General features: G+C 42.4%; 1 protein-coding gene across 2 annotated transcripts in view; it reads right to left on the minus strand.

The window, feature by feature from the left end:
- Positions 1-5,173: 5,173 nt before the first annotated feature.
- RMND5A (required for meiotic nuclear division 5 homolog A) overlaps positions 5,174-15,984 on the minus strand; it is a 63,056-nt gene continuing 52,245 nt past the window's right edge. The window contains exons 6-10 of one of the 2 annotated variants that reach the window (XM_032880618.1): positions 15,656-15,821; positions 13,086-13,188; positions 11,002-11,156; positions 9,786-9,873; positions 5,174-9,302 (exon numbers count right to left, since the gene is read on the minus strand). In XM_032880618.1, the coding sequence (XP_032736509.1) occupies positions 9,810-9,873; positions 11,002-11,156; positions 13,086-13,188; positions 15,656-15,821 (488 nt within the window). In that variant the 3' untranslated portion in view covers positions 5,174-9,302; positions 9,786-9,809. Of the gene's footprint in view, positions 9,307-9,785; positions 9,874-11,001; positions 11,157-13,085; positions 13,189-15,655; positions 15,822-15,984 lie in introns of both variants that reach the window. The other variant, XM_032880617.1, reaches the window with a different exon arrangement.

Consider the following 15,984-nt stretch of genomic DNA (forward strand, 5'->3'; position numbering starts at 1 on the left):
AAACCGGAGAACATTGTCATTTGTTTCTCTGGTTGCGACACTGCCCTTCGGAGAACCCATGCCACACTTGAACATCCCCCATGACTCTTCAACCAGTGGCACGGGGAGAAGTCTCTCTTTTCCACCAGCAAGAAGCCGCCCCTCCGTCCAGCCCAGGGCTATGTGTAAATACCTCCCACATCCCCCCACCATCGCCACCCTAATATTGTGACCACCAGGGGCAGGCAACACTTATTCTGCTTCTAAAGGCAGGCTTGAGCTATGTTTCTCCACCAAAGGAACTGACGGAGGCCACAAATGCCTACGATTAGGTTGAATGCAGAGTTCTGAAAGCAGCTTCCTGGCCCTGTATTCTCTAGCAAGTGACTTCACGTCTCAAAACCTTGGTTTCCCCACTTGTAACATGGGGTAAATGATAATCCCAACCTCAAAGGGTTGTTGGGAAGAATATATGAGTTTATATGTCTTTTTAAGTGCCTAGAAGAGCTCCTGGAACACAGTAACCAAATGTATACTGAAAACAACGTACTGCATTTTTCAAAACCAGCATAGAACCCATTACACTCAGAATGCAGCCAATTCTGTCTGATTCCCCCAATTTCTATTCTCAGAAAGGGTAACCATTTCTGACAGAAACACATTATGCATACACCCAGGGATCTCGGCCTCCCAGTGCTAAGAAAGACAACCCTTCACACCCATCTCACCTTGAGAGAGCTCAGTCCCAGATACACACAGCCTTGGCTCTGTCACTGAAGCTCCCGTCAGCCTCACATGCTGAGGGCCAGCCCCCCAGGTCCCTCCCTGCCCTCCTGCAAGAGATCTCTACCATCCTCAGAGCGGCCGGATAAGGCTTGCAGAATAGAAGCATAAGCTCTACTATCTGTCCTCTCAGCACCTCCTGAGGTCCCCATCCCTTTGGACAACCTCCCTTCTGCATGTCAGTTTCTAACCCCCCTCTTCCGCTCTCCCTTAGATGGTTGTGATCTGTAGGTGTCATTTGTTCTTATGTTTTAGTGACTTAAATAAAATACCAGGTACCAGTTATTTAGCACTCATCATGGGCCCGGCACCTCATGTGGGCTTCAGCAGAACCCTGAAGTAGGAACGATTACCATTCTTCTTTACAGATGAGAAAACTAAGGCATCGGAAACTCTGAATGTTTGCCCAAGATCACTCTAGAGCCTGGTGATGCGATCAAGATTGGAGCTCTTGATCAAGATTGGAGCTCTAGCCCAAATGCCTAGCCGCTCTGCTCTTTAACCGAAGCACAGCGGACACACAACGGGACACACAACGGTACAACATAGGGATTTGACAACGTTGTGCGTTACGCTGCACCGCCACAACTGTAAGCACCCAAAACCAGTTTTTACACCTATGCAGCCCAAGGTACAAAACAAAAGTCACCATCTGCTGTGAAATCAAACAAATGGGATCCTGTCTGAAGTCAGGGTGAGGGCCCTGCTTCTAACGCGAACACCACGAGGGGCCAAGAAATGCAGCTCAAGGAGGTGGTTCCATGACTGTTACCTCCTCATTTGCATCATGTCTCAGGGAGGTGGAAGGCTGCACCAATGGCGATGCCAGTGGCTTAATTCCTTTACGTGAGCGAAATTTCATCTGTCTCCTGGCTCCAAGGCACTGGCAAGCATGGTAGAGACTGCAGGTTGTTTTTCCAACTGTTCTCCCATTCTTCCTTACCAGCAGAACCCTCACAGTACTACAGGTGGCACTGTGCCCAGACATTTTCCAGACTTCCCTGCCGCCAAGTGTGGCTAGTAAGTCATTGGATGGAGCTTCCGGGAAAGACTGTTCAAAAGAGCTAACTCAATGGGAAGCTGCTTCTTTCCCCACTCCCTTCCTCCTCCTCCCCGCTGCCTGGATCATGGTTACAACTAACAAAGAGGTGCAACAGGCCACATGTGAAGGCTGTGCAAACAGACAGGAGCCCGGGCCCCTGACAGCACGAAGCCACCCTACAAACCCTGGACTGCCTAGCCCTCACAGGCGGCTGACTGCTATCCACTAGTAAAGTCAAAGGCCATCCGCCCAGATATCCTGATCTCCTTCTCAAAGCTTGCAGGATAATTTAATAAATTCCTGTGAAATTCCTCTTTAGGGCTGATTAGCTCACTGATCTAAAACAACTAAAAGCAGCATGGTCTTAAAAATGAACAGAAACCTGAAATGTGTTTCTAGCCTGTTCAGAAGGGGAGAAAGCTCCCGAAATGATTAGTCCTGAACACTGACAAATAACAGGCTTCCTTTTGAAGAACACTTTTTAGAGGGGAAAAAACATCAAAGCCCTTTACTTGCACAGCAGCCCTTGCACAGTGGCTGAATGCAGTCCTCAAATGGAGTTAAAAAGACCCCTCCTGACTAGAAATTGGCAGAAAATCACACAACCCACATGGTATAGAAATCAACGGGAGGAGAGTGTGAGGTTAGAAATTCACCCTTCTGGGGGCACCGGGGTGGCTCAGTCGGTTAAGCGTCTGCCTCCAGCTCAGGTCATGACCCCAGGGTCCTGGGATAGAGCCTGCATTGGGCTCCCTGCTCAGTGCTGGGTCTGCCTCTCCCCCACCACTTGTGTTCTTGTGCACGCATGTTCTCAAATAAAATCTTTAAAAAAAAAAAAAAAAGGAAAAAAAAAGTCACCGTTCTAGAAAATGGAGACAACAGAAGACTTGGGAATATATTTTAGAACATCAGATCAAGGAAGCTCATCACTCGAGACCCCACCCTATTCCTTCTCTGAATTGCAGAAGGGTTCAGAGCACTGACATTTTATGATAAAAACTTCTCTTGCTAGATTTCCATTGTATTTCTCACTCCTACATTATCTTGGTCCTTACTGAGTAGAGACCAAGTCTGTCTTGTTCAGAATACTGTTCAGGACCTATGATATTCAACATTCACTTTACCTACTGTCTTGGCCTCCTCTGCTCTAACCTCATCCCCTCCCCAACCACATCTGCTACTATAGCAAGAGTGGACCTTAAAAATACCCAACTTATTCTTATCTCCCTTCTCTTCCCTCCCATCATCCTCTGGTAGTTAGGATACCAACGGAAACTAACCTCACTACAAGGGCCTTGGTGCTTGTGCTCCACTTTTCTCTATCTATCAGCAATTCCTAAGCTCCAGGATACCAAGTACCTTGTTCTCTCTCAGTGCCTGGCACTTAAAAACAACAACAACAACAAAAAATCCCACGTTGAATGACTAAAGGTGCCATACCATGGTATGTTAAATGTTTTCTGCATTTAACATACACACATCTGAGCTATTAAATGAAAGGATTCTAAGCAGTATTTAGCACGAGCACCTTGACTTTCCCAAGGAAACTCAAAATGCTGACGCACAGGAGCTCTTGCTTAGACAATACTTAATGTTTAGGTATATTTGTTAGTATAGGGGACTCATAGGAGTGTAAGAAACTCTCCACCATAAGGTTTTTTTGGGAAGTATTTTTTTTAAAAGAATGAATAAAATACTTTCTATCAAACATATCTTGACAGAGACTTCAAAGTAGCTTTGTAAATGGATTTACCATTGTCCCCTAATGCAAAGTTTTTTAATTTCATTCATTGATATTTTATTTCTTATAATACTTTGTCAGAGAGAGAGAGAGCACAAACAGGGGGCGTGACAGGCAGTGGAAGAAGCAGGCTTCCCGCTGAGCAAGAAGCCTGCTGTGGGACTCCATCCCAGCACCCTGGGATCATGACCTGAGCCTAAGGCAGATGCTTAACAGACTGAGCCACCCGGGTGTCCCAATGCAAGGTTTTTTTAAACTGTGGCTCTCGACTCATTAGCAGGTCATAAAATTAGAGTCTTGATGAACATTAATAAATTGAAAACATTAGTGTTATGACACATTAGAAGCATTCATTTTGTAAAATGTGCTTCAGAACTATAAACTTCGTGTAAACGGTTATGAGAGTTTCTTACTGGTTGCCAGAAAACAAAGACAGGTAGGTCCTCTGTGAAGTGACCTTTCTGTCCACTAGGATACTATCACCAAAGCCTCTACCACGGGTGGCTACTGTTCGGTCTAAATGTGCATTTGCAGTCTTTATCTTGCCATTACAAAAATTCATTATTTTATATCCTTGGTGATCGTCCTTGCCCATTTTGGTGGGGAGGGGATGGGAAACGAATTTTGCCATGCTGCAAATACAGCACCCCTTCAAACGCCTGGATGCCTAAAGAAATGCACTGGTGTTAAAAATCACAGTCCTAAAACAGAGTTCAAAGCACACTAAATTTAACTTTTCTTTATGACTCAGGACTTAGTCATCAAGGGTAAATTTTGTTCAGTAGATGTGATCCTCACCTGTCCCTGAAGAGGGAGGATACTTCACAAAATCCAAGAGGCCCCTTGTAAGGGAAGCCAGTTTTCTCACAAGCATGCAGATTCGGATTCAGCAGATCTGGGCTGAGGCCCGAGGTTCTGCATTTCTCGCAAGCTCTCGGGTGATGCTGCTGCTGCTGCTAGAGATCACACTTTTGAGTCCTAGAGAGTCCCAAATGCTGCAGGGATAGCTGGTGAGGTCTTTGGCCAGGCCGGCCAGGCCTCACATCTACCACTGGAGCCACTGGCGCCAAATGCAACTGGGTGGTTCCCACGCTTGTTCCCAAGTAGGAAACACTCTAAAATGTCAGATAAGAATGAGTCTAAAAATATATATAGAAAAGCAGCACAAACAGATCCTGGGTCTCCACCACGTTAGCTTGTCACTAAACGGATCGACAACTCAGTCTGGCGTTCTCCCAGCCAATGCCGAACACAGGTGTCCCACTCCACCAGCAGCCCAAGGACAGTGGCCCCAGGTCTCCTCTTCCCAGTCATACACTGGCACCCCAGCCCGAGGGTCCCAGCCAGCCAGAGGATGCAGCACGCACAGGGTGCAGGAGCCTGTCTGCACGAATGCCATCCCCTCCTAGCGACCAGGGATGGTGCTCCCCCTCCCCCACCTCTCCTTCCACTGCTGGTGGCACAGAAACAGGATAGGATGGAGACAAAGATGTTTTTTAAATTCTTGACACTCAGAGTCTTAGCAAATACAGGCAGCAATGTTCTCTTCTTACCACTGATACCTCCAGACTCCCTCCCTCGTACCTCTGTGACCTGTCATGTTTACACAGACTGGTTCCACAAAACACTTTTTAAATGTGCATTTCTTTAATTTTTAAAAATATACACAGGAGAAGCCATGTGTTTTACATAGGAATACACACATTAACAAAGCATTTGTTATAGTTTTCCAAAAACTCTATTATATCAGTCTGAAATTTATAAATTAGGTATATCAGAACTTTTTAAGTCAAAATGAAGTCCCTGAAAACTACTTGATACGGTGGACTTTGTCCAAAATCAAATGAACAGAGAATATGAATATGGTTTGTGTTAAATAAGGTTTATTGTTAGCTTTATTGCCTATAGTCTATAAGATGCAACTTTATTGTGCCTTTGCAAACAGGATACATTTCTTAAAAAACTGATCAAAATTTTCCATACATATAGCTCTATATGATAGATTACAGTGCAACACTATTCTTGTTACATAATTATAGAAATACTATAGAACCCAAGAGCACAGCGTAAGCAAAAGAAATACAATCCTGAGCCATCTGAACAAGATGATTTGATGAATCCTTTTAGTGTAAGTTTAGAAAACACGGACGAGGGGAAAAAAAATACATGCACGCTGCAGTCGTGAGCAAAATACACTAAATGCCTGTTCCTTGCTGGACACAGGTGGTGTGGGGGAACGGTGAGTCTTGGACACATGCATGCTCACTCACACGCCCGTTTTCTTCTGCTTCCTCCCATCCCCCCTACATTCACTCCCACCCCTTCCCAAAAGAAAAGATCAGGCACTAAATCCTAGTGAACCCCACATCTGCCTTGCTGGAGAACGTGAAGTGACTGCTGAAGTAAGAGTGTTAAGTCCTCGCCCACAACATGAAACAAAGCATGTGCTGTAAGCCCATTCCAGCTGCTGCTGCCTCTTTGGAAGTAAACGAAGCATATGCTCACTACAGCTTAGCACTGTAGAGGGAAACGTCTTGAAAACAAATCTTTGTTTTCTCTCCCTATCTCTTGAAGTAAAATCAACAGCGGAAAATTCACCCTAAAACTAATCGCCTCATCTGCTATTAAAATACATTTGTCATTCTATTTTTGGTATCTATTCAATTATAGCTCAGTAAGAACAGTTCATGCAGTTTGTACCTGCTTATGGTAAACACTATTGTACCACCATAAAGCCCACCCCAGCCAGACAGGCGTATGGAGCCCCAGGCCTTCCAAGTATGCGTTCCTTGCCAACATTCCCTCAAGACCACAGCATTCTAGTGTTACCAAGGATAATGTACGTAGAGTTAAGTAATGAAAGGTATTTGGTTTGCGTCTTCACCTTACATATCCTAGTGACGAAATTAACCAAACCATGCCTTCCCTGAAAATAACCTGAGTCTGCTGACTAAGCAAACTGACCAGCTTGACCGTCAGTCCGCTAATCAGAAGTTGAGCTGGAAAACCAGAGGGCTAATGTCTACCAGCAGCTTGTCTTGTGCGAATAACCAAGAGTCCTTGGTTTCTGCAGTATCTGTTGTCCCAAAGGCTGAACCACTGAGGTGGAAATAACTCACAGCATAAAGAATACTGAACGAAACTACAGGCCTGTGGGACTACCTGGAGAGAAAAAGGATCCTCATTCCCCACATAATTTGGTGTGGGGTTTAGTGTCTCTGTATACATCAGCTGCTACAGAAAAATCAAAAGATTAACTTCATACCTTTCTTATTTTCAATTAAATGCTCATACACTCATAAAATACTCACACACCCTATGAATATGAGGTGGCTCTTCTCTTCAACATTTTTTAAAATCAAGAGGCACCAATACCCGTTCATTTATGTATTAGAAGTCTCACATAATCACCACCAAAACAACAGAAATGGTATTTGTGATGATCACACGAAGGAGAAAAAAGATCAAAAGACAAACTTAGCCACTGTCCTTCAGGTTGTACTTGAAAGCACAGGCGCTCTGGCTAAATCAGAATGTAAGGTTCTAATAAGGTATTATTGGTTTAGCATAGTCACATGGCCTTCGTCCACGACTGATAAATGGAATGGTTCCTAAGGAAGCTGAGGAAACCACTCTGAAACTCTGTTTGCAATGTGTATTATTATAATGAGTCTGACTCTAAAAAAACCTTGGCTCTATCATGACCTTTTGCAAACGGAGGCAGGGCATGACAAGGAGCACCCTCCCGCACCGCGGACACACACAGCCTCAGCGACAAGGTCCTGACACCACTCCTGAAGGTGTTTCTAGAGCAGAAAGGACATGTTGTATTTCGGCATCTTTGGTTAAGGTCTGGCCTATTCAAACCCACCTTTCCTTCACATTTTCCCACCAATGTTTTAAGTCCATGCATTCAGCTAAAGGTCACAAGACATAATTTTCATGTTAAGTTGTCAAATCAAGAGTTTCAAATTTCCGGCCCTATCCTGCCGAGTAGACTACAAGGACCTTACATAAGAAACTCTAAAATCAAACGCTTCAGTTAAAAGCATGCTCTTTTTAAAGTTTCAGGAGCTGCACAGAAAACCGTCAATAGGATTCCCAATACTGGGAGACGGACAAAGCAGAGTTCTGGCTTTTGTCCTTCAAAGTGGCCTGAGCCGACCATGTGAAGTGTCTGGCCCCCAAAATATTTACCACCAGCCTCTTGTGTGACATCTATGTTGTACAAATCTTACGTGAAGCCTAAATGTTTCATAAGTGTTAGAGGTGGAAAGGTGAGAATAAGTTGTGAGTAAAGCTAAATCTGGCCTAGTGAGAAAAAAAGTAGTTAAAAAAAAAAAAAAGGTACTCTGGATTGTAACTCAAAGGGAAATATAGGTCATAAACCAGGTTTACATCCTCAGCCAGAGTTGCCTGAATTCTCTACCTTCTCTTACAGAGTCCAAGGAGCTTCTCTCTGCTCTCTGCCTACACTGCTTTAATGGAGAGAGCAGGTTTAGGGAGGGTTCCAACAGGAAAGCCGAAACACAGAGCTAGAGTCCTGGTGGGGCCAACAAGACAGAGGTCAGACAGAGCAACACTCTGAGCAGGCCAGCCGCCATTCCCGGCCAACCAACCCCGCACACGGTAGCACTCGGAGGGAGTCTGACCACACAGAGCAGTCAAGCAGGGCTTCCTGCAGCACCCCTTTCCTTTGAGACAAATCCCTGTTCTCCCAGATAAACATTTCAGGACAAACCATGCAGGCTGGTGTATGACTGCACATGCTGACACTTTCGAGGGAACTCAGCACCAAACCTGTTTTCTCCCTCCCTGCAAAAGAAATCAATCTGCAGTTTAAAATGCAAAGTGTCACGGTCCTCTTTCCTTCTGCATTTTCTTCTTTCTTTGTTTTCTCATCAAAGTTTTCCTACAGTGATGTTCAGTTCCAAGTCAGATGAAATAAAGTTGCAAAATATTTGGTGATTTTCATATAACGTTCTTCTCATAACGAAGTGACTTAACTGGTGTAAGTCAGAAGTCCTTTCCATGTAGTTCGTTCATCATACAGAGAAAGACTCTTACACGTGGCTATTTCTGGACAGTGCATTAAATGAAGATACCTCACAAGAGAAAAGATCATCATCTGTATCCGTTAGAGTAATATACAGATTCACAGCCAATGAGATGATACACTTTGCAGAAGAGAGGCATTGAACAGTATACTATTCAAATACAAAAACAGCAATAAACATATTCTGCACTACAGAAAATATGCTAACTTCTAACTTTAAGGATTTAAAGTAATGAGTCTGGTAACTGGATTTTAGGACTGGAACATGCTTCTTCCCTTCCAGATACACAATGTTTGATGCTGGTGCACATATATACACACACAAACAACACTGTGTCTGCGATGATATACAAATGAAACAGACAGCCAAGTCCTGAAGGCAGATTTCAGAGAATAGGGCTACCAAGACCAAGAGAGTAAATATTAACTTAAGAACACCTCTAACTTCAGAATTTCATTTTATTGAACACACTTTTAAAACAAGCACCTCTTGGCAATAAAAGCAAAGAAACAATAGTACTCCTTCCACTCTGTTCTAGTGGAAGACTTCTCACACCAACCTGCTAAATTCACGATGGAATTTGAAACAGGCAGCCCGCTGGGGCTACAAGCAGAGCTCAAATGCAGGTCTGCTGACTTCTCGGTGAGAGCTGGAGCAGAGGAAAACATCAAAAAGCAAATTGGGAATCTATCACAGCTTTCTTCCTTAAGCAAAAAAAATGCAAATTAGTTTTATAACCACAATTCAGTTTTTCAAACTTTTTCTGAAGAATTTTCATTTAATTATGTATACATAACAGGAAGTAAAACTTTTTCACAAACATTCTCAAACCTTACAATTATCAAGAAATGACAAAAGTAAAAGCTGGAGAAATATTAAACACATGGCAGGGAGGTTGATTTCTGTTTCTGCTCTTAAAAAGTAAAAAAATCACAATATAATTAAGTACAAAAACCTGCATTGAATGACAACTGCTGGTGTATTTACTTGATCAAAAATGAAGACCAAGAATATAATAAAGCCCTATGATAATATTCATCTGGAGCACTCCCCTCAGTGTGTGTACACTAAAATGTTGGCAAAGTTTCTGGAGCATTAGCTTATATAAACACGGGAGTCCTCAGTTAGCTGCATTAAATGGAACGTTCTCTTCTGAAATGCGCCACAATTCAGTTTCACTTACAAATTGCAAATTAAAGTTATTTCTTCAGAAAAATATCTGTTTGGCATCTCCTGGACTCTGTTCCATCGGACAATATGGACATTTTAATCTAAAGACAAGAAAGAAAATACTGAGTCAAGGAACAGGATCAGTACTGAGCATTCAATTTTCATCTATAGAATATCTCTAACAATTACTTAAACACACACACACAGATCTGTATTTTGTTTTGAGGGTTAACTATGTTTTCCCCTAATATAACAGCCAAACTCTGAAGGGTCACAAATAAACTCCAATCAAGCCAGACACTAAACTGAAGGCTCCTCTTTTGTAGAAATTAGTGAAAACTGTTTTGTAAACAAGACAAAGACAATGGTCTTGAAAACTGCTTTTGTGGTTTTAAAAGTCAATCCAATTCTTCCCCTCCAAAGTTCAGTTTTTTCCTGTCTTTACAGGAATTTCAAATGTACTGGTGACACAAAGCAGTCAAGTGCAACAAATGTGACCCAAGTTGTGGCGTCAACAAGGCACGGGGCCTGTGGAGGGCGTGTACAGAGTGGCATACTCCAGGCCCATCCGGCTGCACCAGCAGGGCTGCTACACGGTCTGGGAAGGGCACAGGGAGCTTCGTTACATGCCAGGACCTTCTTTCAAAAAAAAAAGACCTTACCATACCAGGTCTGAAATGAACTCCAATGAAAAAACGTTCAAACTACCTAAGCTAGAAATAGGCTTTTGAGACTTTTTATTTTTTTTAATAAGGTGTGCCCATTATGGGTACAAAACTTATAAATGTATATACTCTTCGAATTAGCAATTCCAATTCTACAGTTTACATATCACATGTAGATAAAATATTTCACTTTATAACAACAGAAGTTAAAGGTTCATTGATAAGGAATTATCACATTCCCATACAGTAGACTACTCTGCAGGTTTAAAAAAGAATGGGGGCTCTCTCTGTAGCATGTAAAAGACCTCCAAGATATACCATCAAGTAGAAAAAGCAAAGTTCAGACCCATATATAGTGTGTTACATTTCGTGTAAAGGCAGGGGGAACAATGACAATGTACTGCCTACCCCAAAAGTTAAGATTAAAAAACATGCTTGTAAATCTAATCATCAAATTTATGAACAAGTAAAAAGACTGACAAAAAAAAAAATCAGATACAACCCTCCCACTAAGTTCCAGAAGAAAAATGTTTTAAACCAACATTTAAAAAGTCAGACACTTACTTGCTACCATTAAACATTTTATTCAGGGCATCTCTTGATATAATATGACCACAGACCAATTTCATGGGTGGATTGTTATCTGTTGTTTGCTGACGAAGAATGGGACAGGCAAATATAGAGTGATACCAGCACTTTTTACCAAGGTCCACTTCAATCTTAAAAACAGTAAAAAGCCTCAAGTTATATTTCAGAAAACATGTTAATATGCACTGGGCAGCAAAAACATCGGTCTACTCATCTGAATTTAACTTTTTAAGCACACTTACCTCAAAGAAGGGTAGTCTTAGGGATCCAAGTCTTAGGGATCCATTTACTTCATAATCTTAATTAACCTTCAAAATTATATATAACACTACTTTTCAAACCAAATGCTCATGTTTGAGGAGTCAAAGGGAAGACAATGCTCTAGAAGTCAAACACTCTTGAAAACGTGTCAGGATATACCCTAAGAGCAAAACCCACCAGAAACCCTGTTTTGTAGCACACTTAGCTAGGTGATAAAAATTCAGTGTAATAGTAATTCCTTTAAAGGCAGACTAGACAAGGTTTACTTTTGTGTAAACTTTCAGACCTGAGTTTCTAATGTTTTGTGTTTAATGGTCCAGAGAAACCAGCTGAAATAAGAACTTGAAGCTCAAGTTTAGGAAGACCTTTCACAATCTGTCCTTCAGAGCCATGGCAGGTGTATCAATTATTACCCTTCACAGTGAACAAAACAAACAAAAGCTCTATTAATGTCAGTTCTTTGTTTCCTTTCCTTCTAAAATGGTTGTATCAATATAAAGTCTATTACCCAGACTCTTTCAAGAAAGCTGACAAAGTGTAACAGAATAATCCTGAGAAAAAATGGCCAGATCATCACCTCCCATTGCCTTACTACCCTGACACAGGCTTTATAAGCGAATTCAGATTTTAGCATGCTCCATGCCAGTGCCAAATGTCAGAGATGCCCGTAATGTAGCTGCGAAACTGCCAGACTTGCAGGCACCTGCTTCAGCAAAGCAAGTGAAGGCTCAAGTTCTTTTCACTTGTTCAAATGAGCAGCCATGAAGCAGGGGTGCTGCCAGTATCCTGCCCACACCCAGCACTGGGAATGCACCTGTGTCTTCAATCAAACCAGATCTTCAACGAGAAGCTGGGGCAACCAAATGACAGTTACCAGCTAGAAGGTAACTGCAGATAAACCTGTGCACAGGTGTGGCAGAAAAGAAGCAAAAAACCCAATGCACATATAGCCTATTAGGATCTCTGACATAACCACGACAGGCATGAGAATTCTAGGCAGAGTTTCAGTGCCTTCTGTCAGAGGTCTGGTGGAAACTCACATGCAGTGACCTTTGTCACTCCGTGTCATGACTACTACGGCAGCAAAACTGGAGTACCTACTATGTGTCCCATGTTATCCTAAGCATATCAATGTTATTTCTAGTCTTTAATAGTCCCATAAAGAGAAGGATGGTCCCCATTTTAAAGATGGACCAACTACTGTTTAGAGAAGTAGTAGAGTTGGCAACTGATCCGAGCTGATGTTTAATCATGGTCTGTTCCATGAGCAGCAGTGGACACACAGCACAGGAAGGCCAATAACGACTGCAGGTGTCCCACGGATAACCTTTAACAGTTATGTGCTATTTTAATAAGTACAAATCCATAATCTCACAAATATCAATGCCTAAGACAAAACTGAATTTAATCAACTGACTTCACTGCTTTTATATTTTAAGAGAAGCCCAGTGTGAGTGGTCTGTCCACTACACTGGAGAACACATTTGCAAGCTACAGTGTACACCCCCCACACACCCGGGAGGTCTTCCTTCATGGGCGTGCACTGCCACTCTAAGTCAACATTTTATTATTATTTTCCCAAGTCAGAATAAAAAAAAATGCAAACTCAGTGCTTCCAAAATGTACTGGCTTCCCATTTGTATTGTTTAATCATGTCTACACGTAAAGGAATCCTGGCTGACCAGCTACAATGCTGCTCTCTGGTTAAAAGGCAAAACAAGCATTTTAAACCCTTACTTAACATCCAAGTCCTTCTAATGGCAGGAGAAAATAAACAATCGATAGGAAGTGTAACTCACGGGCAATTCATCTTTCTGGTTCCAAACTCCAGTGCACTGCCTCTGTTCAATCACAGCTTTGATATTAATTAAAGCCGGCAGCGCCACACAACCTGCTGAGAAACTGGGAGAGCAGAAGAGGACGTGTCAGTGCCAGGCTAGGTAGCAGACACCCTGGTCCCAGGAAATGTCAGTCCCTCCAGACTCCATGTGCCGAGGGCCCTGGCCATTAGACAGGGCACAGGGCCCTCTGCTTTGCTGAATTAGCACCCAAAAAAAAGCTTTACATTTTACAAAACCACCAGATTCAACAGGCTCTGCTTATCAGTCATGAATGACTTTCTGACACTGTTTTTCCACACAGACTAGGATAGCCCTGTCCAGGGCAGAAGTGCTTATTTCTCAGATCTGGAAGCACTGGCAGCCAACTCTCAGCTGAGCCCCTCTTCAGGACCGTCGTCACTTGAAGCAAGCCACCTGACCAGGGTCACATGTGATGACTGCTCTGCGTGAGAACACACAAGCCCAGCTCTGTTGCCCCAACTGGGGATAATTCCACAGGCCACCATAGCTCCAGAGCTCTCCAGGGAGGGGGCATCACAGTTCAACTTACCCTCTGCCCAATCCTGCTGCTTTTATTTCCCCACCGGGGCCGATCCTAAACCCCTGCACGTCAGTCTCCACCACGTCACAATATGTTCCCCCTGGGACCTGGCCTGCGGCTGGTCACACAGTGTAATTAACTGCCTCAGTGTCCCCTGTGCTCAGGTGGAACAGCCTGTGGGACGCAGACTGCACCTTACCCATCTCTGGAGCCCACAAAATACTTGGTACATAGCAGGGATTTGAAAACACTTGAGGAATTAAATAAATAGGAGAGAGCTAAAGAAGTTATTTTCTTAAAACAGGCTCATAAACTTCATGGCTTCAGGACCTACTTACATGCTTAGATATTAAGAATCTTCAAAAGACACTTGTTTCTGTGGGTTATAGCTACCATTATTATATTAGGAATTATAATCAAGAAATTTTCAAAAATATCAACTCATTTAAAATAATAAATATGTTACATTTTAAGTAACATTCTTACCCCCCCAAAACTTCTATATTTTCCAAACCAAAAATAAATTGGTGAGAAGACTGGCACTGCTTTACATTTTTAACAAATCTCTTTAATGCCTAGCTTGATAGAAGACAGATGGATTCCTATCTCTTCTGCAATCTGCTGCAGTGTGCTCTTTCGATTGAAGTAAACGGGAAAGGAAAATCTAGCTTTAAACAGATATATGGTAATTTAATTGCCTTTCAGATAATTGTGATATTTCCCCTTTAATGCCACACCAAAACTCAACAAGGAAAGTTTCTTAAGGTTAGTTGCAAAGTGGAATCTGAATCCTTATCATCGAATCTTTCTGTACCTTGCCACATAAAACTCCAGTTGGCTGTCTCATACTGTGAATGAATCTTGTACTCATGCGTGACTTTGTAAGATCTCAGTGAATTAAGATCTTCTAAGTGTTAACACATTTCATTATACAATATCCAAAAACTCAAATTCATAATATCACCAATTTCATCAACAAAGTATTGGGAAGCTGTCAAGCCCACAGTGGCAGGTACAAGTTTCCCAGAATTTCTTTTGTAGCTTAAACTCATGAATTTAAAAGATACAAAAAGACTGTTGCTTTCCTTGACATGATTCTCTTCCTACATGTGGAAAAATATCTGCCCAAAACCCAAATGTAATTAACCCTAGTTTATCTTTTAGTGATTCTTTCAAGTAAGAACTTTTTCATTAAAAAAAAAAAAAAAGGCAAAACTAGTTTATTGGCTCATAAAACTAAAAAAACATACCAGTGTTTTCTTTTTTTTAAAGATTTTTTTTTTTTTTAAGATTTTATTTATTCACTTGATAGAAAGAGATCACAAGTAGGCAGAGAGGCAGGCGGGGGGCAGACAGGGAAGCAGGCTCCCTGCTGAGCAGAGAGCCCTATGCGGGGCTCGATCCCAAGTCTTTAACCCACTGAGCCACCCAGGCGCCCCACATACAGGTGTTTTCTAAGACAAGCATGATACTTTGGCTTGAAGGGCTTTATGAGAACTCCCCACTTTGTAACACAGACTATAATAAATAAATAAAATCTTAAAAAAAAAAAGATGTGTACTTAAAGGTCAGGATGTAATAAAACCAATCATTTTTAAAGAACAGTGTTGAGTAAAGCTAGTGTGTCTTCAACTGCAAGTGTGTGGCAGAGTACAATGTATGAGGAATACAGCGGGTCCTTCCGGACTTTGGGACCACTGCACTGATCTGGCTAAGGCGCAAGCAGTTCAAACTACTATTATTCCTGCATCATCTTTGCAAATGTCAACACAGTGGAAAAGGATCTCGGGGACAACCAGAGGTTCATGGATCACACTGCTCTGAAACTGTTTCCCTGCCAACTGTGATGATCTCTTGAAATATCAACTGTACTCTTCCTCAGAAAGACAAATGTTCTCTTCAGGTTTAACATCAAGAACTAGACAAGAAATTAAGGAAAACCAACACAAAGCAATGCGTATTCCAAGAGCACGACCAATCTGCATACCTGACGCTGAGCGGGGACTCCACCGAGAGCCCCAGGAGGGCGCAGGCATCCCGTGTGAAGATGTCACAGATGTCAGCCCACTGGTTTGCATCAAGTAGATGAACATACGGTGAGTTCTCAATCCCTTGTCTCAGGTACACAAGGCTTCCCATCAAAACCTGAATGTCTACGCAAAAACAGCAGCAATTTTAAGTGCGAATGATCACACCTGAAACGGGGGCTGGCTTGGGGGGTAGGAGGCTGAGAAAGGCAAAATTCCGCTAACTGACAGAGCCTAAATCATTAATGATGTCTTTTTAAAATTCTCGTCCTTAAGCTGGGTTTCTCCC

This window comes from Lontra canadensis, unplaced genomic scaffold (genome assembly GCF_010015895.1).
Source record: "Lontra canadensis isolate GAN:19392208 unplaced genomic scaffold, GSC_riverotter_1.0 scaffold71, whole genome shotgun sequence".
Taxonomy (NCBI): domain Eukaryota; kingdom Metazoa; phylum Chordata; class Mammalia; order Carnivora; family Mustelidae; genus Lontra; species Lontra canadensis.